Source organism: Maniola jurtina, chromosome 17, assembly GCF_905333055.1.
Source record: "Maniola jurtina chromosome 17, ilManJurt1.1, whole genome shotgun sequence".
NCBI classification, from domain to species: Eukaryota; Metazoa; Arthropoda; class Insecta; order Lepidoptera; family Nymphalidae; genus Maniola; species Maniola jurtina.
In genome coordinates this window covers 13,280,223-13,306,715 of record NC_060045.1, presented here as the reverse complement: position 1 = coordinate 13,306,715, position 26,493 = coordinate 13,280,223, and the positions used below count along the sequence as shown (strand labels likewise).

At 36.6% G+C, this 26,493-nt stretch overlaps 3 protein-coding genes across 3 annotated transcripts; 1 reads left to right on the top strand and 2 right to left on the bottom strand.

Annotated features, from left to right (window-relative positions):
* Positions 1-217: 217 nt before the first annotated feature.
* LOC123873983 (protein charybde-like) lies at positions 218-2,819 on the top strand. Its single transcript, XM_045919116.1, has 3 exons — positions 218-583; positions 944-1,289; positions 1,651-2,819. Exons 1-3 carry the CDS (start codon positions 529-531, stop codon positions 1,733-1,735), a joined length of 486 nt encoding a protein of 161 aa, XP_045775072.1. The 5' UTR covers positions 218-528; the 3' UTR covers positions 1,736-2,819.
* Positions 2,820-7,499: 4,680 nt separating this feature from the next.
* LOC123873972 lies at positions 7,500-9,451 on the bottom strand. Its single transcript, XM_045919093.1, has 2 exons — positions 8,630-9,451; positions 7,500-8,449 (listed from the first exon to the last, which is right to left on the bottom strand). Exons 1-2 carry the CDS (start codon positions 9,367-9,369, stop codon positions 7,663-7,665), a joined length of 1,527 nt encoding a protein of 508 aa, XP_045775049.1. The 5' UTR covers positions 9,370-9,451; the 3' UTR covers positions 7,500-7,662.
* A 2,705-nt stretch (positions 9,452-12,156) lies between these two features.
* Positions 12,157-14,508, bottom strand: LOC123873980 (epsin-1-like). Its single transcript, XM_045919112.1, has 2 exons — positions 13,730-14,508; positions 12,157-13,679 (listed from the first exon to the last, which is right to left on the bottom strand). The coding sequence occupies exons 1-2, from the start codon at positions 13,764-13,766 to the stop codon at positions 13,042-13,044; spliced, it is 675 nt and encodes a 224-aa protein (XP_045775068.1). The 5' UTR covers positions 13,767-14,508; the 3' UTR covers positions 12,157-13,041.
* Between the last annotated feature and the right edge of the window lie 11,985 nt (positions 14,509-26,493).

Here is a 26,493-nt window from a genome sequence, read left to right as displayed (position 1 = left end):
TCTTAGTACGCTTTTTGATGTGAAGGAACTTTCAGGTTCCACCGGTGGAAGTAGAACAAAGAAGCCGGCCGGCGTTTGCCGGCGGCGGCGCGCGGCGGCGCGGAGACGTGCGGCACGTCCCGCGGGCGAGCACGACTGGCGTGCGGGGCCCCCGCGGTCTCCCGCGGAGCGACCCCTCGCACCCCCGGCCGCGGCCTTCTATAAATACCGCGCTCTCTTCCCGGCATCGTCAGTCCGTCACAGAAAGCGACAGGGTCGGGTGGGTCGAACGGTGAGCCGAGGGCGAATTACGAAGCCCTAAGGTTACGAGATCAGATCTGATGCAGCAGTCGTGTTAACCTCGGACGTTACAACTTCCCATCGATCTCTTCACGATAACTAGTCGCCGGTCGTGAAGCCGGTTGTTCAGTGCGCATTCGCAGTACAAAAGAGACTTGTGATATTTTTCTAGTTTTTTAGGTTCCGGAACGGAACGCTTTAGTTTTTTCGCGTTAAAAAGTGTACAATATAAGTAAAAATTTGGAAAACATGGAGATCCTGCCGGTTACGAGTCAGTTTAACGTCGGATTCAGTAGTGAAAAAGGTGAGTCTACACTTTCTATTCTTCGACGAGTAGAGAGGGAAGTTCGACTTTCTAACCGGCGGCTGTCAGCTGTTGCCAGGCGGCGCGCGCACGCCGCGGCTGACGAAACAGCCTCGCCTCGCACGTCGGCACAATGCAACACCTCGAGCGATGCCGGGCCCGGCGTCGCGGTCAGCTGACGTACCAGCTGTTCCGAAACACTTAACGGATTTCTCCCCCTTTCGGTGCTTTGATTTTCTTATAAGATTTTAGTTTTTAAAATAAAACTTAATTCGTAGCTTTTCTATGAATTCTTGAACCCAATTTCAGTGAATGAAATAAAAAAATAATTTAGCTAACGAATGGTCTCTATTGTTATAGCATGGAATGGGCCGACATGGCGAGACGCGCCGATGCCGGTGCCGACGGAAGCGGCGCTGGCTCAGCGGCTCGAGCGGGAGCTGCGCGCGGCGAAGGGCGCCAGCGAGCTAGCGACGGCGGAGGTGCTGGTGCCTGCGGAGCTGCTGGCGCGGGCGGCGCGGCAGACGCTGGCGCTGGCGGAGGGCGAGCCGTGCGGCTCGCGCGGCGCCGCCGTCATCGTGGACGTGGCCGGGCGGAGGCTCGCCGCGTTCAAGATCGACCCCAACACGCTCACGACGCACGAAATACACTTGCACCTCGAACATGACGCCACCAACTGGACAAGCCTGCTGCCGCAATTCTTAAAGTGAGTTCCCCTCAATAATACTAACTTGTTTTCATTTCCATTTTAGACCATAATGATTTTAAAGTTTTCTAGCTTCTAAATTTTTTCCATATAATGCCCTAATTTTGACAGTTAGATTTTTTTCTTTAAGTAACATTGTTTCGGTATCTAAATTTTTAGCATTTACTGCCGTAATTTTGATAGTTGAATTTTAGTGATGTGAATTTTTAGAAATATGAGTTACTTTTTTCTGTAGTTTTGGAACTTGTTAAAAATCTCTTTGCTTAACTCTAATCTTGATTAGGTAGGTGTCATTGCACACTTATAGAAAGTGAAGCTAGTGACAGTATAATGAGTATACTAATGATGGTCTTCTTTACAGAAATTTAACGAGAGGCGGCACCATCATCATCAGCCCCCAGTTCACGATAGAAAAGAAAAAGCTGTTCCGGAGTCAAGCGGAGTGAGCGACGGCGTGATGAGCGTGATAGGCGTGATAGCGCGTGACGGAGTGATAGCGCGTGATGCGAGCGAGCCGACTGATTGCCCTCCTCGATATCTACGTATCGTTATTTTAAATATCAATATTATATTATGTATATTATATTTTTAATAAGAGAAAAAAGCACAGCGTGATATGTAATGTATAGAAGTAGAGTAAGCGTCAATAGACCGCGCGTCGCCGCTAGGGCCGCGAACTGCGCTTTGTCGACAAAGTGTCGATGTTCGGGCGCGCGGCGGCGGCGCGCGAGCGCAGGCGCGCGGGCGCCGAGCGGGCGACTCCCCGCCCCCGCCCCGCGCGCCGCGCTGTGTAATCAGTTCGTGTTGTGTGTCGAATGGGGACGGATGCCTGTTGCTGGTTGCTGCGTGAGTGGCGCGGCGGCGTTAGGTGCGCACCATGATCTCAGTCGCCGCCGCGCGTGTGATATGATGCCCTGATGATGATGACTTAGTGTTACGTATTATTTTTTGTTTCGAGTTCGATTCTATTCTGAAGTTGTGTAGAGTTCGTATATTACATGTATCGTAATTGTATTTATTAGAGGCGATCTCTCCGGAGATCAGATATGTGTACGTTTTTTGTAATTGTACTAGTTCGTACATTTGTTTGTGATACTACTTTTGTAATGTATAAAATTTAAATGAGAAATATACTTTAATGATGTAATGTAAGCGAGCACGCAGAGTTTAGAGAGTCGTATCTATGTGGCCGCGCGAGCGGAGCAATAAGGGGAGGCGCAGTTCCGCGCTGTAATATACTGCAAAGATCTCAGGTTTATATATTATTATAGTTATAACAAGTATTAAGTTATTTAAGTTAATATAAAGATTGTACTTTTTGTAAGATTGTTTTCTATCGCAATATGCGTTCTATAGTCCAGTGGGAGACGAACTAACTGTACCTTTTGTTGACGAGTTGTTATATTGAGAGAAATCCGATGCATTTTCTTCATCCAGTGTAAATTAAATGTATATCAATAGACACAGTTTTTAAAGGAAATCTAAATGTTTGTAGGGTCCAGTGTTCTAAAACGCACAATATCATAGTACTAGATTCACTTTCATCAAAAAATGTTTTAAAAAATTGTAAAAAAATACTTCTAAACTTGAAATGTCGACATATACAAAACTAACAATAATAATAAATGTATCAATTGTTTATAATTGATATTTATTTCATAGACAGTAAAAAGAGAATGTAGAAATTATTAAAAAATACATAGTTTCAAATAATGGAAAACCTGTTTTTGTTTACCACCTTCCCAATTTGAGTTCAACATAAAGTAGGTACCTACAAGACGCTTGAGTCATAAAATACATAAAAGAAAAAGAAAACGACCATGGATTTACATAAAATGTAAACAATCTGAGAGGAACTTTGATCATTAAAATATAAGAAATGCCGTTGGTTATCAAAAAGAGTCTCTAAAATTAGAGCTTATTTACTTCTTTGCGCATTTATTTTTGATAGTTTTCTAGAAAGCCAATGTGAACTATTCTCATGATACCGCAGTTATGAATAAAGTTAAAGTACTTGTAAGGAAAATTTAATTTACCTAATGGGTTCTGGTATAAAAATGTAATTTAGTATTTTGTATTTAAAACTCGAAGCGGAGACGATCAACTAAGATTTGTTATTTGTATGGGGCTGGATATTTTCTTGTAGTTTATTGATCGGAGGAGATGGGCAATAGATTTGAAGAAACCGGTGGATCCGGTCGGGTCGGGGATACGGGCGGCAATCGAGACCGGTTCGTAGCTAGAGCTCTCATGCATCCTTTGCTTTTTGTTAAAAGACCATTCCTTAGAGCAAATATAAGCTACTAGAATATGATAACCTCGTTTCGACTGCTTAGAATAAAGGTTATTGAAAATCCCGTGGGAACTCTTTGATTTTCTAGGGCCTATGCAAAAAATCTTTGCGACGTGATTGAACGACAAACCAACAAAAAAACTCACTTTCGCATTTATGATATGCTTCATCGATATGATGGCATACTAAAATCATGGCACAGCACTATAACTGTCTTAGTGCGAGTTGCGATATCTATAAATCTACATATATGCATAGAACGATTTGCGATTGGGATGACGGTTTACGAGTATGTTATAATCAGTGACCAATGTATGTATAGCCTATGTAGTAGGCATGTAAACTATAACAAAAATAAACCCTGGTTTAATTTGTTGTGGGCACTTCGCAGACCGACGCGTTGTTTATCCAATGTAGATAGATATCCTGCATGGTTATGTTTTAAGAGTTAATAAGCAAGTCAAAGTCAAAGACATTTAGTCAAAACTAAATGATTCTTGCGACTTCGTCCGCGTGGCTTTAGATTTTCAAAAAACCCGTGTGAACTCTTTGATTTTCCGGAATAAAAAAGCCTACGTGTCAAGTCAACTGTTAATCCATGGTATAATCTATCTCCACTCCAAATTTCAGCCAAATCTGTCCAGTAGTTTTTGAGTGAAAGAATAACAAACGAATACACGCACTCATACAAACTGTCTTGCCATATTTGTGAAATCACATACAAGGACTAAGTTTTCGTCAAATAAAAAAAGATGGTCTCTAAATTTAATCAATTCGTGGGGATATCAAAATGGCGTTTTGGGCCCCTGCTATCATGGAACTTGTCTTATAAATAACACGGAACAGGACGCACGGGCGAACTCCTAATCTACCAAGTTTTCGTGCTAAGTCGACTGAAAATTCACATTAACATTTGAGTTTAGCTCAATAACAGTTACTCTTTTGTTGTTTTCCTGAAAACTTGTACGCCCCTAAGAAGGTAATAAAGTCCGAGTTTTTGTAATAATTAAAAGTTTTCCATAATAAAGCGATTAAAATGCTATAATTAAGTTATTCGCATTGCATTCTAAATAAAATTTCAAGATTTCATCAGATGTAAAAAACAAGTTGTTTTCTTAAGCATATTATTAAGTGTTATTATATAAATTATGTTATATTTTTATATTAAAAATCATGTATCTTTAAAATTAGGATGCTACTCAGGAAACTGCACATAAATACTGAAAAGAGGTTGAGGTAGAATTTTTTTTCACGTTTTACATTATTTTTTAACTGCTGAAACGATCTTGACGAAATTCGGCATCCTTAAGACTGAAATAGCTTAGGTACTTTTAACCAAAAAACAAAAAAAAAAAAATTGAAAGTGTGTTTGCTTGCTGGTTTGTCCTTCAATCGCGTCGCAACAGAGCAACAGATTGATTTAAATTTTTGCACGGGTATAGTAAAAGACTTTGAGGAGACATAGGCCACTTTTATCCCAAAAAATCAAAGAGCTCTCACGGGATTTGTAAAACCTAAAACCACACGGTTTAGTCGCGGGCATCAGCTAGTACAAAATAAATAAGTATAAGTAACAGGGCGGAAGTTAATTTTCTCGTTACATTTGCGGCGTAAAAACAGGAAAACACCCACACTGTAATCAGAAAGTAGGTCACATAGTTACGGACAAAAGTATTTTTGGCTATCCAGCCCTTAATGATATCTCCTATCACAAGCCTCAATAGCTCAACAGTTATCGGAATGGACTGAAATCCGAAAGGTCGACGGTTCAAACCCCACCCGTTACACTATTGTCGTACCCACTCCTAGCCAGCGACCAGCTTCAATGCTGCACTAACTATTAAAAAGAAAAAAGTTTTTTTGAACAGGGGCTAAAACTTGGGCCTTCATGATACGTAGACTGCTAGCTCCGTCCAGCCCTTGCCTTACACAATACACAATAGGCAATTTGTACGCGAAGGGATCTTTCACTTTCTAACCGCAACGAGATGGTGATTGCGATCGTGATTACGCGCAGATAAATACAATGAGCTTGAGAGTGACTGGAGCTATCACTACCCGTATTATGAATGCGAAAGTGTGTAGGTTTGTCCTTCAATCACATCGTAGCAACGCATCGTGATTTTATACACGATTGCCTAAAAAAGGCCTAAAAATTCAATAAAGTTGTAAACTAAAACCCGACTACGATCTTAATAAACGCTGAAATGTTACTTATAGTAAAATTGTTTTTCTGTCGCTTGCATTTATAATCTTGAATTCAGAATTTTTTCCCTTCTCATATTTTGATATCCCACTCGACACAATAGCTTTTCTTATTGCCGCTCTTCTCTATGGAATCTATTTTCCGAAGTGGTAGAGTCTTGAAATATCATTGTAAGTGGCACAGGCTCTTTTCAAAAATTCTTTACATTTCAAAATCTTATCGATATTGTATCGATATGTTCTTGCACATCACTATAATTTTGATCTACCTACTTCACGTCGAATTTTTCATTAAACTAACAGGTTAGTTTATTTTTCTTAAAAATTTATATGGTTTGAATAAGTAAAAAATTTTGTGTCTTTTTAATTGCCTATTTCGCTGATTTATGTGCAATTGTAACTTCTTTAGAAAAAAATTATCTATAAAATAGTTTTTGTTTGAAACAATTACTTAGTAATTACGTTTCTACATAACAATTCTAATAGCCTTTTTTTGATAATTATAATTTTATTAGGTAGGCACGGTAGGCAGCTAGGATAAAAGGTTTAAGTACATATTTTATAATAACATATCTAATAATACCCAGTTAGCTACATAGCAATATGTCTTGCATAGTAGGTACATAGTTATAATGTTATCTTGTATGAAAACATAGACAGACAATTTTATCTCCAGACGATTCAATATAGCAAATATACATACTTATTACAATTTATCATTGTTCATCAATAGTCTATATTCTATCAGGGGCACGGTAGTGCCCCCGCCAAGACTTCTATTTCAGATTTATTGACAGTCAAAACTTCTAGTCTGTAATTCTAGGGTACTTCCCGAAGTCCTAAAAGACTGAAATTTGGTATATCTGCTTCAAAGTTGAGTTGCAAGATTCCACCCGAACAAACATATTTACATACGAGTACATTGCAAGTTGAATAAAAGCTTTTAAAAAAAGAGGTAACGATGGAGAGTGGGCCATGAAAATGATGTACCTACAAAAAATAGATCCAAAAAAATCTAGGGCACCTGCCAAAAAGAAATGAAATCCCACCAAAAACATTTCATGTAAAAAGGTAGCCAAGACTCACAAGATGAGATCTCTAATAGAGCCAAGCCCCTAGCTGAGCTTAGATTTGTGCTGGCCATGGGAGTTGGGACCTATCCGAAGTCCAAAGTAATATAGCTCTTAAATGTTCTTGACTGTATCACATTTATAACAATAAATAACAAATCACTCTACTTACAAGCTCTGATTCTACAAACCCTATATCTTGGTAAAAAAAGTACCTACGGCTTTTTATTAGAGATCTCATAACTTTTTAACAGTGAAACCATTATTAACTTGTGAGTCTTGGCTACCTTTTTACATAAAATGTTTTTGGTGGGATTGTATCTACCTAATACATATAAAATAAGCATTGTTTCAACGTATTAAATAAGTTTTCATTGTTTCAACTATTCTTCTCTGCTCGGTGGGAATCCGACTTTATACAGCTTTTAACTGGTATAAAAGCACTCGTGAAGTAAACAAGCTCGTGAAGTAGGCATGAAGTACGGCCCGCTGTTGCCATGCACTTTTCTTTCACCTAGTTCGTAGCAACGCGACTACTGACGCCACCTAGCGGCGCGGTGGCGAAGCTATCGCGCGATACGCGTCACGCACACGCCCTTGTTTACAAGATAATATAACTAAATATGGCTTACCTACTTTTGCTTTTCTTACGGGAGCCACTAGATTACCCTGGGATTTTCACCAGGTACATATATATGTAAGGGAGAAATTAAAGACGTAATGCCGATTTAGAGGCTACTTTAATACTAATGCTTATATGCGACGCACCGTCGCCACCGCTACAAAATGCTTACGTTGAACAAATCTAATCGAGAACGGATGGACGAGCCATAACTCCTCCATCCCTAAGAGGAAAATTATCGGAGGGATCGTTTTTAGATTCATTCCGATGATTTTTCTTAAATAATGAACATTTTGGCGATTTCAGCCAGATATAAAATAAGAACACAAAAATACTTAAAACTACAAAACCTGATGTCAGGTATCCTAAAATTACACCGAATTTACTGTCCTTTTGATCGTTTAAAACACTTTCAACAACAGAACTATGTTTCAATGAAAAGGCCATGTATTTCACTTCATCTAAACTAATTTCTTCCATATTAACTACACTTGCACCGGATAGAGTCGCGTTTGATTTTAACTGAGGGAGTGTAATAATTGGAATTCTCTTCATATTATCTGATTCTACAATAGTGCGATGGTGGAGGCGAATTCCATAAATTTCTAGCTCACACGGTTCGTCGATTGTGATCAGGTAAGTGCCAAATACAAGTTGTTTGCTGACCTCATGGCCGCATCGCTTCGTCAGTGTCGTCCTCAGTCTACTATAGAGGAGCCAGCTATTTGGGTTGATTTGCTGAACCTTAATCTTTTCGATCTGGACCTGATGCTGCTTGCAGGAAATAAGGTCATCTTCGAATTTCATAAGCTGCTCTATACAGGTGAGTTCATAATACAGCGCTCGGTTGTCTGCAGTACACAGGAACTGATTGCCGGTAGAAAATGACTGGCATGGTTTTACAAGCGGTAAGTATTTGATTCCTTTCGCCAAAAGGTAAGGATATTTGGGAATGATAGCTAGGGTTTTATTTTCGGATTCGTGAAAAATGGGTAATGAATATACTTTAAAATAATTATATGTTGAGTTATCAGTTATTGGTATTTCCATTATAAATGTAATCTGATTATTTTTAATAAATGACTTTACACAAATGATTTCCTCAATTTTAAATAAATTGGTTTCCGTTGGTGGGTACACCAAGCTTTCAGAGTTGGAAATTACATTTAAATGATACAATAATTCTGTAGAGTTCACAATTGACTGATGCAAAATAGAGATTTTACTTAACGCTAATGCTGTTTCAATTTCACTCAGTCTAACAAAGATAGTACGAAAACTACTTGTAAATACACTAAATAATCCTGTAAGATAAGTTATGAAAATCCAATTGTTTTGTTTGGCAGCTAAATCTTGGAGTAATGTTTCAACCTTTGTTAAACGGTTATGAAAATGAACAGAGTTCACATTCATTGCTTCAGTTACATTAATAAAACTATCAAACATTTTAGAGACAATTGTCAATTTCTTTGATATAATAATTTGGTTGCGATTTAATTTAGAAGTAAGTTCGTCGTACTTAACTGCGTCATCATGATCCAGGTTACCAGTTATCACTTTTATAATTGAACCCAAAGGATTTATCAAACCTCTCTTAGGACGTTTCTGTGGAACTAATTGTCTATATTTTTCTATAGTTATGTCGCGGGTAAAGTCTGTATGCATTTTAATACTCGCTAGTTCTTGGGAATATGATGCGTTCCAATCGATGATACTGCACATCCGTTGGTAGTTTGTAAGTACGCTATTTAGATCGTTGGACATTTGTTCCAAATTTATAAGCTTAACTATAGTCCAATGGTCGGTTTGCATGTATGCTTGACCTTCCTTGACAGGGAAAATACCTGGGTTTTCTTCAAGATTTTGCAGATGAAGGGCCTGCGACTGCATCGCTACTAGCAGGACACAGCAGAACCTGCGGAGGACGTTTGATGTTTTTAATTGGGGTTTTGGTGACCCTTTCTCCTACTTTTATGGGTAAAATATTTCCCGTAGAACGTCCTAGGACTTTTGCTTTGATATATCTTGGTTTATCTTTACTTTTACGCTTATTAACATCCTTGGCAAAAATAACGTTTCCTTTAGAAAACTCAATATTAGCTTCACCACCTTTCTTTTCCCTAACCCTTTTCTTTATGGCTACCATTTTATCCGTTAGATGTTTGTATAATACTCTAGTTCGTTTTGCATGATCTTTAACCATTTTTTGAAAATACTGTTTTTCTAATTCTATGCGGTATGGGCTACTTGTATCAGTGTGTCCAAAGACAACTTCAAACGGAGTAAGTTCAGTAACAGAATGAATGGAATGATTGTATGCCATAACTGAATAGGTCATCACCGATGCCGCGTCGGTAAATCGCTTTTCATATTTGGCTAATCGGTATATTTCAATTATAGTAGAGTGGAAGCGCTCTATTAAGCCCATTGAATTAGGGTTGTTAGGCGTGCCAATGTGAAGTTCAATTTTGTGTAAGCTTAAAAATTCTTTCATCAATTCATTGTTAAATTCAGTACCGGAATCAGAGCTAATTTTTTTAGGTATGCCATAAAATGAGAAGTACTTCATCAAAGCACGGACCACCTCAGGGGTAGATTTGTTTTGAACTTCAATAGCCTGACCTAGTTTGCTGAATGCGTCAATCAGAGTCAAATAAGTCTTTCCCTCAATGCTAAAAAGATCAATGAATAGTTCCTGAAACGGGGCATCTTGGGTTTGTGTTAGCTGTAAAATAGGTTTAATGGGCTTTCTATCATATTTCATTTTCCGACATGCTTCGCAACTATTTATAACTGCCGTAACTGATTCTTGCATTCTTTCCCAGTAATAATTTCTACGAAGCCTAACTAAGGTCTCCTTAATGCCACGATGGCATGTTTTTCCCTCATGGTATTTATTTATTATAGCTCTCTGTTCTCCTTCATCTTCAACATATACTACTCGTTCTGTGCATTCATAAAAATTTACCAGGCCTTCTTCAAAAAGCTGTATTATTAAATTACTAAATAGCCTACGATGTGCCTGTTCTTCGAAATAAATGAAATACTTTATTTTTGGTTTTATATGCTTTATCAAAAACTCCTTTACTAATTCAGGGTTGTCTGTTGGTAAGAAAACTTCTAAGACCTTCTGTTTATCACGTGAGAGATCGCTTACCTGCATTTCGTTTTTAAACCACGAAAAAACTAGAATTTGATTAGGTTTAGTATCTATGGCCTCATTCAAAATCGGTATCCCAGATGACTCTGGATTTATAGCTGAATGGATGGTATCTGTTTTACTAGATTCTGACCGCACCGGGTAATCATTTACATTTTTATCATTAAATTCTATAGAACTAGCGGTCGCTGTTCGACTCAAATCTGATATAGTTACTGTCGATGAATCACTGTGACTTAATTTTTCATCTACGTTTACTATTAATGACGGATTTTCTTTGTCTGAATCTAATACATTAATTTTTATTCTGGATAGAGCATCAGCATTGCTATTTTGTTTACCATTTTTGTATATTAATTCAAAGTCAAAGTCTTGTAAGCGTAACCTCCAGCGGGTTAATTTGCTGCTGGGGTCTTTCAGTGATTGGAGCCAAACTAGGGGACGATGATCAGTGTAGATGTAAAATTTGCGACCATACAAATACGGTCTAAAGTGCTTTACAGCCCAAACGATTGCAAGCAATTCCCTTTCGATCACGCTGTAACGCGATTCTGTGTCGCTTAGGGTACGGCTTGCATAAGCTATGGGTTTATCACTTCCAGGTTGTCCTTGTGACAGTACTGCGCCTATTGCTACGTTCGACGCATCGGTTGTAAGTATAAAAGGTTTGTCATAGTCGGGGTATTGTAAAAGGGGGGCGTGCGTCAAAAGTTCCTTACATTGGTTAAATGCGTTGATGTATTCCTGATTTATTATAACTCGATTCCGTTTCTTTAAGCAATTCGTTAATGGTTTGGTGATTTTAGCAAAATCTTTAATAAATCGTCGGTAGTACCCTACCAGTCCCAAGAAACTCTTAATCTCAGTCGTTGTTTTAGGTAGTGGATAATTTAGTACGGCATGAATTTTATCGCTATTAGGTTTGAGTCCCTCTTTTGTAATTGTATGTCCAAGGTAGAGAACTTCTTTTCTTAAAAATTCTGATTTGTCAAGTTGAATTTTCATGTTGCTTGCTCTAAGTCTATCAAAAACAGTCCGTAAGTTATATATCATGTCGTCAAGACTATTTCCGTAAATTATAATGTCATCTAAATATACCATGCAGTGTAGTCCTTGTAATCCACGCAAGACGTTATCCATCGTTCTCTGAAATGTGGCTGGGGCGGTTTTAAGCCCAAATGGCATTCTCAGAAATTCGAAATGCCCATTTTGTGTAGAGAAAGCTGTCTTCTGTCTGTCCTTCTCGTCAACTTCTATTTGGTGGTAACCACTAGCTAAGTCAAGCGTAGTGAAATAAGTACTCTTTCCCAACTTATCGAAAAGATCATTTATGTTAGGCAGGGGATATTTATCATCCAAGGTTATGTCGTTAAGTTTTCTATAGTCTATTACCATTCTGTATTTGACCTCTCCTGATGCATCCATCTTTTTGGGCACGAGGTGTACGGGTGCACACCACGGAGAATGGGATTCTTGAATTACGTTTTCATTCAGTAACTTATCGACTTGCCTATTAATTTCATTTTGAACAAATGGGGATTGTCGGTATGGTTTGACATAAATTGGGTCCTCATTCTTAGTCCTGATTTTATGTTTTATCAAGTTAGTAAAGGTCAATGGTATTTTGTCACAGTAAAATATATCCTTATACTCATGGCATAATCTGTAAATTTTTTCTCGTTCTTCCTCATTGGTGTGATCAAGTCTAAGTTTGTTCAAATTTTCTGATAACAATTGGTCCATCTCCAATTCACTTATATCACTCACACAATTAACCTCACACTCTACATTTTCATACTTTACTACCTCAAATGGAGCTGTAATTTTAAGGGCCATATTTTTATCAAGTGTGTTTTGAATAACTGTTTTTGCATAACCATTCACACATCTTACTAACGCGGTTGGCATTCTTACACCCTTACAAAATTCAGTAAAATTAAGAATAGCATCACCCGAATATTGATTCGTTGGTAATGATACTTTACATTCAGAGCGCGCTGGTAAATCGAGAATGTACTCGGTATCGTTATATACAATAGGAATTGTCACTGTTTTAGTCTTTAATTCTTTATGTTTCAAATCAATTACCGCTTCTAGCTGCGTTAAGAGATCATTGCCTATCAAACCATCGTACTTTGGGTCTACACTGTACACGTAGAATTTTTGAGATTTGTTGCAATTAAATGTTGGCATTAAAGGAATCTGAATTACTTCGTTATGTGAACTGGATGCATGTGTACTTGTCACTGTGAATGGTTCATGGTAAGTATATGCATAGAAATATGAGTTCGCGATACTGGGGCTCACAAAGGATCTTGTACTTCCCGTATCTATCATGAATTTACCATTAATTTCAGGGATATATATGTAGGGTAACTTTAGTTTCGTGTCACAATTTATCTCTATCCTTTCTCTATTTCCTTCGAGGCTGCTATGCAAAAATTTTCTTCATTATTTTCTTCAAGGTCAGTGGGCTTGCTGTTGGAAACTGGTTCATCTGTCTGTTCGTTCGCATATTCACATTCTATATTATAGTCCGGGTAACACATTAACTGTGGGTCATAAACATTATCTTGATCGTCATAGTCATAACCATAATAATCGTCATAAGGTAAGTTGTCTTCCTCGTTAGTCATAGTTAATTCGTTTAACTTAAAACCTTGTTGCATTTTAGGCTGTGATGTCCTCATGGATACGTCGTTAGTTGGTTGTTGGGGTTGTGGTGGTTTATACCCAAATTGCTGCGGGGGTTTGTACCCAAATTGTTGTGGGGGTCGGTACCCAAACTGTTGTGGAGGCCTGTACCCGAATTGTTGTGGAGGCCTGTACCCAAATTGTTGTGGAGGCCTGTACGCAAATTGTTGTTGAGGCCTATACCCAAATTGTTGTGGGGACATGTACCCAAGTTTATGTGGGGGCCTAATCCCAAATTGTTGTGGCTGAAAACCTAATTGGGGTCTATAACCCATGACTGGTTTTGGTGGTTGACCTTGACCTTGCATTTGAGGCATCTTCATTTGAGCGTTATTAAAATTGAATTTGGAATGAGGTGGTAGTTGGGGTTTGTAACCAAACGGTTGGGCGATCGCTGGCCTTGAACCCGAACTCGTAAATTGGTTATTACCATGCATACGATTACGCGTCTTGTACTGTTCCGTGAAGTTCACTTCCTCGAGCACCATACTCAAGGCCGTTTCTAAGGAAGTGGGTGCCTTTAGTCTAATAACTCGAACCATATGTTCGGGAAGATTATACAGAAACACGTTAAGAGCTGTGTTATTATATATAATTGCCTTGGAACGTTTCATCTCCAAGTCGTCGCATGCATTTACTTTGGACATCAATAACGAACGCACAGTTTGGATTCTATTACAAAAGTCGAGGAAACTTTCACCCGGATAAATTTTCAATGACTCTAACTCAACACTTATGCAAGCTTCGCTGCGCGGGTCTCCAAAATGCTGTATTAACAAATCTTTTAACGCGGACCACGTAACAATGTCCTCCCGTTCGGAGAGAAGCGCAGCTGCATCATCTTTCAAGCGACTCGTTATAACATTAAAAACGTAAAGATTTTGTTCATCACTCCCCTTAAACCGATCAATCACATATTGACATTTTCGCAAATAAAGATTTAATTGTCTTTTATCACCACCAAACAAAGGGATTAATTGCACAATTTCTTTAGGTACCGATGAGACGGCCGCTGTTTCCATGATGATAGAGTAATGAAATGTTCAGAGGATGCAACTGGCTTTCGTATAAACACTTTTACTTACAAGTATAATCACACATTTAACACAGTAGAACACACAATAAAAACACAATGTAAAAATAAAATAAAATTATAGCATTAGAAATTAAATTTGTATAAGTCATAAAATATAGAGTAAAAGTGTAGTGTGCTACAATAAGATAAGTTTAAAACTTATGTATTTTTTTTTTTCAAATAATAAAACTCAATGAATTATATTCAATTCCTTTTAACTTACAATTATAAATTTTCAACAAATTAAAAAAAATTATTTCATTTAAATGAAGTCTCTATGTACGTAAGTGCTCTGTGCACATTCATATTCTTAGAATAGAGATAAGACCGCATAAGTCCATCCGGTGATATCAGGCGTTACAATACAATGTTATAGTGAGCAAGGTTTGATCTCTACAATAACAACTACTTATAATAATTATTAATATGAAAAGTACGGGAAATTGGAACAAGGATTGGCGAAAAGTTTCACTCACCCCCTCACCGCTACTCCCATTGCTTTTCCTTGGCTTGACCGACGCAAAAGAATTTTAAATTTTGAGGTTCGTTTTGGATTTTCCTAAACCACGTAAACTACGGATTTTTTTCCGGAAAATCCTCACCAGGCTGCGCCACTTTTGCTTTTCTTACGGGAGCCACTAGATTACCCTGGGATTTTCACCAGGTACATATATATGTAAGGGAGAAATTAAAGACGTAATGCCGATTTAGAGGCTACTTTAATACTAATGCTTATATGCGACGCACCGTCGCCACCGCTACAAAATGCTTACGTTGAACAAATCTAATCGAGAACGGATGGACGAGCCATAACTACCTACTTTCAAACTTGTCTTATAAGTTATAAGTTAGTACTAGGCATATATTATTCTATGCCTTAGTGGTCCGGTGGCCATCTTATGTGACTACGGATCATCAGGTCATCAGTTTGAATCCCGATTCGAGCAAAAAAATTAATTAAATTCAAAAAAAATTAAATTACTTAAAAAATCAATCAAGTGCAAGTCCGACTCGCACATTTAGTACAGTCAATTTGTAAATTGCCCTCCGAAAAAAGACCTACCGCAATTTGACATAATGAATCGTTAGGGGGGCATGTCAAGAGGTCACAGGAAAAATAAAAAGGTCGCGCTGATTGCTGATTTTGAGAAATTCAAAAAATGAATAAAAAAAATTTGAAATGCTTTTTTCTTGGAAACTATTGGTTTTAGGAAAAAGTGTTTTAAATAAAAATGTAGAGGGCATTACGAACTATATTTTTTGTCATTGGAGTGACGTCATCCGACTTGAAATACAAAAAGTAGAGGGCGCTAATGGATCAAAAAAGTGTTTCAACGCTATTTTCGATAGGAAAAAATGATTTTTTTATAATAATGTAAATTGGAAAGTTGTTCGTCACAAAATTAGCTACAACTTTTATTTAAACAAAATTTTTATAAAACTTACCGTTTTCGAGCTGGAACTTGTCGAAGTGTACAAATTGTACATTATGTACCGTGCCGTTGCACGGTTCTCATGCCATTCAGTTTTTATTTTTTTTAACCCCCGACCCAAAAAGAAGGGTGTTATAAGTTTGACGTGTGTATCTGTGTATCTGTGTGTCTGTGTATCTGTGTATCTGTCTGTGGCATCGTAGCGCCTAAACGAATGAACCGATTTTAATTTACTTTTTTTTTGTTTGAAAGGTGGCTTGATCGAGAGTGTTCTTAGCTATAATCCAAAAAAATTGGTTCAGCCGTTTAAGAGTTATCAGCTCTTTTCTAGTTTTCTTGTAGAAAAGAAGGTTATCTAACCTTTTCTAACTAACCTTTTCTAACCGTTAGGTTCAAAATATTATGTCAATTGACAAATGTCAAGCTGTCAAGATGGACGTTGCCTAAATACATAATTATTTATTTGAAAATCTTTTTGAAAATGATGTTTTGGAAAACTCAGATACTTTAGATAGTAGGCGCTGAATAGTCCAAGAAAATCAGTTCAGCCGTTTGAAAGTTATCAGGTCTTTTCGGTCTTTTCTAGTTACTGTAACCTTCACTTGTCGGGGGTGTTATAAATTTTTGATTTACACTTGTTTTAATTCAAATGAAATAGCAGTAATTGTTTTCTTACTTTTTTATCAAAAAATTTGAACTTTTGTTTAATAAAAATTTGAACTTAGGTGAATTTATCTATGTTTTGCATCACATTTATTTCTTTCTTTTGAAACAAACACATTTATTCGACAATTTTGTTTTTTCATTTAGTTAACTAAATGCAATAACGTTGCACTTTTTCACCTGTACCTCGAGAACGGTAAGTTTCATAAAATTTTTGTTTAAATAAAAGTTGTAGCTAATTTTGTGACGAACAACTTTTCAATTTACATTATTATAAAAAAATCATTTTTTCCTATCGAAAATAGCGTTGAAACACTTTTTTGATCCATTAGCGCCCTCTACTTTTTGTATTTCAAGTCGGATGACGTCACTCCAATGACAAAAAATGTAGTTCGCAATGCCCTCTACATTTTTATTTAAAAAAAAATTTCCTAAAACCAATAGTTTCCAAGAAAAAAGCATTTCAATTTTTTTTTATTCATTTTTTGAATTTCTCAAAATCAGCAATCAGCACGACCTTTTTATTTTTCCTGTGACCTCTTGACATGCCCCCCTAACGATACATTATGTCAAATTACGGTAGGTCTTTTTTCGGAGGGCATCTAATTATTCCTTGCATATTGACTGAACTAATTGTACAATACAAGATTATGTAGGTATTTTTAATTTACATGGGAATCATTTGGACATTTTTATTTGTATTTGTTGTTATAGCGGCAATAGAATTAAGACACGCAGTGAAAATTTCAATTTTTCACTTATTGCGGTTCATGAGATGCAGCCCGCTAACAGACAGACGGACGGACGGACAGAAGGACCCTCTTGGCACCCTTTTGGTATCAGTGGGAGACTCGACAGAAGCGTTTTTTACGGCCTTCTTCTTTATGTTCCTCTCCGCTCAGTCAGTTGTTTAAACTTCTCCTTGTCCATGGTCAGGCGGAATAGTTCTCCGACTGGTTTAATCCCTGTCCACTCCCTTATGGTCCATAGCCATGACTTTTTCCTTATTCTCTTACACCTTTTTTTACGGCTTAAATCCTTCTTATTCTGAGAGAAGACCCGTGATGCCCATGCTCAGTAGTGGCCCGGCGATGAGTTGAAATTATAATATAAATTCGAAAGGCTTCCATATTATTTACCGAAGGATATTATCCCTCGGTTCCTTCCACTTGTATACAGAAAAATATTGATTTAATATGAATATAAGAGGTATCATGGTTGTTATATACAATACTTCTTCAGATCAGAGCCGTAGATTGCACCGTCACTTATCATCAAATATGATCGCGCTCAAGCGCAAAGTCATCAATAACAATAACACCTGGGAGCCTTTTGTTTTTTGATTTCAAAACAGTTTTATTGATATCATGAATTGTAAAAGTTTGATCACAAGCTTGGGTTCGATAAAACTGGTGATCGCTCAAAATTATTATCAGTTTAGAAAATAGGTTTACGTAAGTAGGTTGGTTATCTTCAAAAATAATAAATCTCTTTGTCTGTTATCACGCCAGACATAGGCAAAATGTATCTTAGGTAGGTACATTGCTATCTTGTATTCGTGTATCTTGGGAACCTATGAGCGCGGATTTGACCTGCAGCTCGCTCCAGCAATGCCCCGTGCATTGCTGGAGCGAGCTGCAGGTCGAATTCTAAAGCTTCTGAATTACCTTTATACATACCATAACATTGTATAGCAAATCTTTGAAAAGAGCAACCGCCGAGTGTTAACAATTAAACTCTCAGATAGTAAAATCAACCCGTATAATGCAATGTAAATCGGTCGGAGCGCAAACAGCAACTGAGGCTTGTCGTTCCACGCCACGTCCTCGCCCTAGCGCCATCTTTTTCGTCTCGATGGAGGGGGCTCTGACGTCACGACCACAGCATAACCACCAACACCAAGCAACACCGAACGTGAGAACGAGGTGTTGCCAACACGGCCATGCTGCATGGTGCCCGCCCCGGGCACCCCACGAGTCGGGATAAAATTACTGCAAAATAAACAACCGTTAACACCTGATTCACATTACCTACTTGTAAGGATCCTTCCTAACTTCCTAAGGAATATTGCCCATTCATTGTCACTTATCACTTCACAATCATACGACAGCTCGCAACTTAACAAGACACCTCCACTATGTACTCGTAAGATCCAGGAATATTGTCCATTCGTTATCACTCATCACAACAACAGCTTTCAATTTAAAGAACAAAACAACCGCATCTAAAGGGACTTTGCCACACTTAGGGGACCAGATTTGTCGTAGTTGAAAACCAACTGCACTTAAAGAACATTTCGCTCACTTAAGTGTACCAAGTTCACCTTCAAGTTCCAAGCATCATAGAAGACCACTTGAAGACCACTTGCACTTAAAGAGCATTTCACTCACTTAAGCGTACCAAGTTCGCCATCAAGGTCAAACATCGTAGAAGATCACTTGAAGACCACTTGCACTTAAAGAGCATTTCACTCACTTAAGCGTACCAAGTTCGCCATCAAGGTCAAGCATCGTAGAAGATCACTTGAAGACCACTTGCACTTAAAGAGCATTTCACTCACTTAAGCGTACCAAGTTCGCCTTCAAGTTTAAGCATCGTATTCCAATGTGATATTTTATATTCATGGTACAATATTCCCAATTATCTTTCGAATATTTTATCAAAGTTCAAGCTTCGTATCCCAGTGTGATATCTTATATCCATGGTGCAATATTCCAACTAATTAATCTTCCAAAATTTTATCACGGCTCGCTGTATCAATTATGTTGCTATACATACTTTATTTTAAATAGATTACTCAACATAATACACAAGGTAGCCTTGCCAACACGGTTTTTAATACTCCATGAATATTCTTTAAAGAAGCAATGCATTAGCACTCACGATTAAAATCAGATCATACCTCTTTACTAAATCTCAAAATTCTTTACTAAATTCTGAACACATACTCAATGCCATAGCATCGTGCACCCACACAGTGCTCCGACACTATTCATCCACGTATGCAATCACCACACTATCTTTATCTACCGCGGATCCACGCAAGGGATCACCGGTGCCTAGTTCACCATAATACAAGGTATTTGATCTCATAAGAATCATATTTGATCTCATCCATTTTATTTTAACTATCAATGCTTTATTATTATAAACGGATCATTTGATTGTAAAGCTGGTGCTATCAAAGTTAACTTTAAATAATTATTATCATACTAAAACTATCACTTTTTAAACTAATCAATATCTTAACTGCAGTTATATTAATGATTTCACTAGTTCACTGCATTATTAATTACGAGGGTTGGTCACCAACTATAATCTTATAACCCACAAACTATTTTAATTCATGAATTACTCTAGTATCAAACAATAATAATAATTGGTATTTCATATTCCATATATGCAAATATTAATTACGCTATCTCAAATAATTATTAGGCTAATTGAAAATGATAAACAGAGAGTCATGGATTATGAGCGACACCGATGCATGCCACTGCCAAAACCAAGACTTTCTTTTTAACTCATTCATCTGTCCATTCACGCAGGGAATTCATCTACTGCCACTGTATGCTATCTAATATTTCTATTCGCACAATATACTCTTACTGTCACTCTTTATTATTTTCGGCCTGTCCTGATTATAGCACAGAATTGCAGCTGAGAGCATAAAAATGTTGCATTTGTCTACCCTCTTATTGTAATCTTTTAAATGAGAATTTCTCAAGTTAATAATACCCACTTAGCTATCCGGACAAGAATATTTCTTTGTTCAACGCAAATGTGAAGCTTTTACCCAAATTTGTAATATTAGGTATTAACTACCAACATAAATCATAGTTATTTTTTTTTTAAATATTATTCTAATTTGCATTATTAATGATATACTATGACTTTACAAACTAAATAAAGCTACATTATCATATTATACACACCACAATCCGTAATTATTATTTGTTTTTGAAGCAGGTACACATCAAATGCAACAAAACTTTTGAATTGAACAGACTACAGGCAATAGTTCTAACTCTGAAGAGAAATATTACTTTCATCGTTACTAGTCTGTCTGTGTCTATTTTATTAAAATATAATGTACAATCCTTTTACCTTCGTTCTAGTTCAATCTAATCGACTTGTACATGTATACAAAACGGTTCTCTGTTTGGATGGACAAAAAATAGCTAAAATGCTTTCAGAGGTCAATGTGTATACGAGTCTACTACTATTACATTACTTTTCTCGGGGATAAACCAAATCAGATCACTCTGTTACATTCCGTCCAAGCAAGTTATTACTCCCTAGTACCCAATAGGTACATACCTATAACGTAAAAATAAATTCGCTTAACGCAATTGAATCAAAAGGAATGTTAACACATTTTTTTTTTATTACCTTTTTGTAATTCTGCTAAAAACCCTTGTATCAACAAAAAAAAATCAGCTTTATCTTTAAATAGAAACCTTACGTAAAATTATTCATCTTGTATGCCAAAAGTACGCCCTAATATTATAACGATCTAGTCAAACATCATATTGTAATGCATGGTAAATTATTTTGACGATTCAAAAGCATTTGTAAAAGTTTACTTGAATTATTATATCATATTCTATTCTAGTTTAGTCTATTCTATTCTATTGTATATTGAATAGTATATCGAAAAGGGGATGCCTATGTCGATGAGCACGCAGAATATAAAAAAATAAAACTAAAACTTCATATGTAAATAATCTTTACTGTAATAATTTAAAGTTATTATCTATCTAATTAATTATTTACTTAGGTAGCACTAAGGTAAACCTGTACAGTACTTATTTAACACTGCAACAAAGGCTCTTTTTTAAATATTTACTGATTTAAATAACCTGTATAGCAATAATAATAGATGAAACAAAAGAAACAATATTTAAACAAAACTAAAAAAAAAAATGGCTAATCCAAAAATGTTACTACAGTGTGCATGAACTATTGAATGAATATACCTCAATAATATGATAATACGATATAAGAAGATTGTAATAACTTTGTTAACCACTTTTTATTTGTAAGTACTTTTTTTTAAAGTCTGATTAGTTATAATAGGACATAATTTGAAAACTCCCATAATCTTTATTTATATGTGACCTTTTTATTTTATTTTTATTTAATGACCATATAATTAATTCATAATTTTTGCTATTCATATTTCATATTTCATAAGAATTGTAATATTACCTTTGATTATTTACATATGTTTTACTTTGCAACGCCCCAACGGGGCTTCATGTTGTAATATTATGATATTTTTTTATTTATGATGTAAGACATGAATGCAAATAAAGAAAGAATAAAGAATTACCTCTATAAAGATACGAAAATTCTAAATATAAGTCACTCGTACGCGCTTCAAACTTGTATTCCTATCAGGAAAATAATAACAGGATATATACACTCCCAATTATGCTTTAAAAGAAGAACAATTACGAAAACTTCCCTAAAAACTAGTATTATAAACGTATGGATGTTATTACTTACCCACACAATTATTCAATGTAGATAATATGAAGTACTAAAATGGATACTTGATATCATGTGCGTAAGTACCTACCATTGTAAATGTAAATAGCTGTAATTCCTGATATCTAAAAGACTGTTATGCTCTTTATTGATAAATAAATGTTTTTAAACTGAAATCCCTTTACTAACGATTTTGATATGCGCGGACAACTACTTCCAGTATCCATAAACGTCTCGTGACATGTATCAAAAATATACACTTTTTAACCCCATATATTATGTAAAATTTACTTACAATTAATATAATAACTTATTATTATAATATTAATATTGACATTTAATTAAGAGACATGTTACCATAGAAATTAATTCACTTTTTGGTCTCATCAGGATTATTTGTACGGATTATTCCTGATGAGTATTAAATATTTGCATGCTTATGAAGTAGAATATGAAGGTCGCTACTTAGTTATAATTTTGAACTCAACAACTGATATTCAGCAAATAAATAAATTTCATTTCATTTCAGTATACGAGTTCGGGATTGGTTAGCATGATTTATATCTGAGCTAACATTTCACTTGTGAAGTTTGACTAACCTAAGACATTCTTCGATTACTTTTACCACTACCACTATAACATTTTAACTTGTTCGTCACGTATACTACCCACATGTTTAATATTTTTATTATAAAAACTTCTATGTAAATAACTAGCTCAATCGTCACACGTTTTAAATTATTATCTTCTAAGGACGTATATTACTGATGCTACTATAATAATTGACCCACTATAATTTAAATAATATTTTGTTCGAAAAAAAAGTTGAGACAAACGTGAATTTAACATTTAGTTCCAAAATAAAATTCGAACAAACTAAAAGTTAACCATTTTAAAAACATATTCCTTTGAATTTGGAACTAAAAGACAATTTCGTTTACCGATCACTATTCCCACGAGGACCACTTATAGACTGTACGCAATATTAAATCGTGCCAGACTTTTAGCTGATACCTTCAACTTAGTTTAGTAACGAATTATCTCACCTGACTATACAAAAGTTTGAGAATACGATTTAGTAATTTAAACCATATTCACTTAATCTTTAATAATTATTCAAAGTACTCACAGTTTCGGTATCTTTACGAGATACCTTATTACGTTTCCATCGCGGCCGACGGTGTCCTGGCACTTGAAGACCTCTAGGTGGAAAAGTACGTTTGCGTTTCGACCGATTTTTCCTCAAAGCGTAAGTTACTACACACTTCTGATGTTAACAATTAAACTCTCAGATAGTAAAATCAACCCGTATAATGCAATGTAAATCGGTCGGAGCGCAAACAGCAACTGAGGCTTGTCGTTCCACGCCACGTCCTCGCCCTAGCGCCATCTTTTTCGTCTCGATGGAGGGGGCTCTGACGTCACGACCACAGCATAACCACCAACACCAAGCAACACCGAACGTGAGAACGAGGTGTTGCCAACACGAGTTTGTTGCTGGTTCTTCCCGGTAGGAAAGGCATTCCGAACAACTGGTAAGATGCTCTTGACGATTCAAAAGTACCTACTAGTAAAAATTTTATTGAATAAAAATATTTAGAATTTTGAATTTCGAATTTTATGGTTTAATGAACACCTTGACTGTTGCCAAGCGCAAATCTGTCAAAGATAACAAATTGTTTACAGGCGACAAACAAAGTCAAATTACGACAGTCCAATCACCTACTGATAAGATGATATCAGTTATCAGTTATCACTATATCCACCGGCTACAATAAATGCTATATCCAGAAAAACAACGACCTTTTCAGTCAGTGGTAAGCGCTGTGGTCTTATATGTTGGAGGTCCCCATTTCAATTTCTGACAAGCACAATTTGGGAATTTATAATTTCTTAATTGTCTCTGGTCCGTCTGGCTGCGTTCTAAGACGTTGCGGTGTAAAAGAAAGCGAAGAAACCGATAAGCAGTTTAATATCAACACTCACAACAGCCATACCCCGCTGAAATCAAAGAAAAATAGGGCTAACTAGCGTCAAATACACTAACATTTGACGCCTGCCAGTGGTGTTATAAGTTTGACGTGTGTATCTTTGTATCTGTCTGTGGCATCGTAGCTCCTAAACTAATGAACGGATTTTAATTTAGTTTTTTTGTTTGAAAGGTGGCTTGATCGAGATTGTTCTTAGCTATAATCTAAGAAAATCGGTTCAGCCGTTTGAAAGTTATCAGCTCTTTTCTAGTTACTGTAACCTTCACTTGTCGGGGGTGTTATAAATTTTTATTTTACACTTGTAAATTAAAAATTTTTGTCTTTGTATTGGTGTCCTACTGACACATTTTCAAAAGTAGGGCTGGTATTTTCTTATGTTACAAGTTCCCAACTTCGTGAACTGTGGTTTTACGAAATCATGAAACAACGTCACGTCCAGGGACGGACCGTGAGCTTGTGGGGCCCCCGGGCTAATACTACTTGGGGGCCTGCCCAATTAATCAACTAATTGTATGATAATGATGACAGTACACGACACGCCGAACCGATGCACGAAGTTGTATAGAAGCAGCCGTTATTTTGCGGAAGTCCATGATATACAAGGAACCAACAGCTTAATTATTTGCTACAATCCGCTAAACCAAACAAATTGTATGGTGCAACATGCAGCATGCGACATGTACCGTCCGCCCTCCCACTGATAAACATGCAGGAAAAGCCAGCCACTAAGCAAGCCACACCACCACTACCACGCATCACCCAGCAAAACCACTCGACACCGGCGTATCCTCAGGAGATGTAGACCTTATCCTATTTGCAATTAGGCATTGTAAGGTCATTAGGCATTGTAACCTTGTGATACAAGTTTTTTGTAAATTCACAATATTGTCCATTTTTTCAAACGGGGGCTGGGGGCCCTGTATAGCCACGGGGCTCTGGACCCAAAAAGCCCTTATAAAGATGCGGCCATGGTGACGTCAGCTTAATTCTGAATTCATAGCAGTCGCGCCTGCCGGGTCTCAAATTAGAACGGACCCAAAACTTTGGATCACTTCAAATCCTTCACATTTGTGGATAGGAGTTATCGAGATGCCCCAACTTTGGGGCTTACTGGTCATCAGCTAACTTTCACCGGAATTTGTAATATATAATCCGAAATTAGGGAATAACTGAAGTTTGACTAAAGTTTGTTATGTTCTGTGTTCATTCTAATTATTAAGTAATTATCTTATATTTGCACTGTGAAAAACTGGTCAAGTGCGAGTCAGAACTTACATAAAGTGGGGTTCCGTATAACCACGACAGTTTTTATAAACTTTTTAAAGGTCCTTGAGTTTGGTAATCATTATATTTTCATAAATGGTAGTTTTATTTTTTTAAAAAACTGTCTTAGAAAACTTATAATGATTTTAAAATATCTATTTAATTTAAACGAGATAATTATAATCTGAGGGGAACCCTAAGATACCAAAATTGATTTACGTCTTCACTTTTTATCTATTTTTGAAACATCGTTTTTTTTTCTTCAAATCAGTGTATAAGGAAAAGACTTATAGGTCGCAATAGGCGCCTAATAGTGGTCTACTTGTCTACATCCTTGTCATTTTACTGCCGGACCTATATTTAATCAATTTATCCATAATCTAACGATAAGTTTTATTTAACGATGCTGTTGGAAGGCTGTTGGTTGTCAAAAAGGACCTAAGTATACAATTTCTCTGTTAATTATTGTCAAAAATACAATACAATTTTAGACAATAGACAACGTTGCTCAGTAACCTATCAACAGATTACAGATACGATTAAATTTCAAGTAATATTAATTCCAGGCGTTAACTTAGCACGATCGTTTGGCTACAATATGGATTAGGATAAGTAGGTAGATACACTTATGGAAAGGTCTAGTAGCTAGGTGGATATCTCGATCATGTTATTGTATTTTAATGCGAGTTTAACTGCGCCCGCTAAATTATTTTCATGGCCTTAATCACTCTGAGGATCTAAAATAAATCTAAGCGATGCTATTTGTTTATCCAGGTAATTGCTTGTGTCTTTGGATAACCGTAGGAAAATAAGTGGAAAATGGAGAAAATAAATGAAAAAAAAGTTCAGAAATGTTAGATCTGTTTGACGACCTCTCTTTTATGAAGTAACTAGCTGATACCCGCGACTTCGTTCGCGTGAATGTAGGTTTTTTGAAATTCCCGTGGGAACTGTTTGATTTTCCGGGATAAAAAGTAGCCTATGTGTTAATCCAGGGTATAATCTATTGCCATTCTAAATTTCAGCCCAATCCGTCCAGTAGTTTTTGCGTGAAGGAGTAACAAACATACACACACACACACACACACACACACACACACACACACATACAAACTTTCTCCTTTATAATATTAGTGTGATAATTTCTAGTCTAAGTATAGCGGTCATAGAAAATACATATTCTGGAGAAAATTCAAGTCTCCACCTACTGCGGTTCAGGAGATACTGGCTATACGGGCTGAC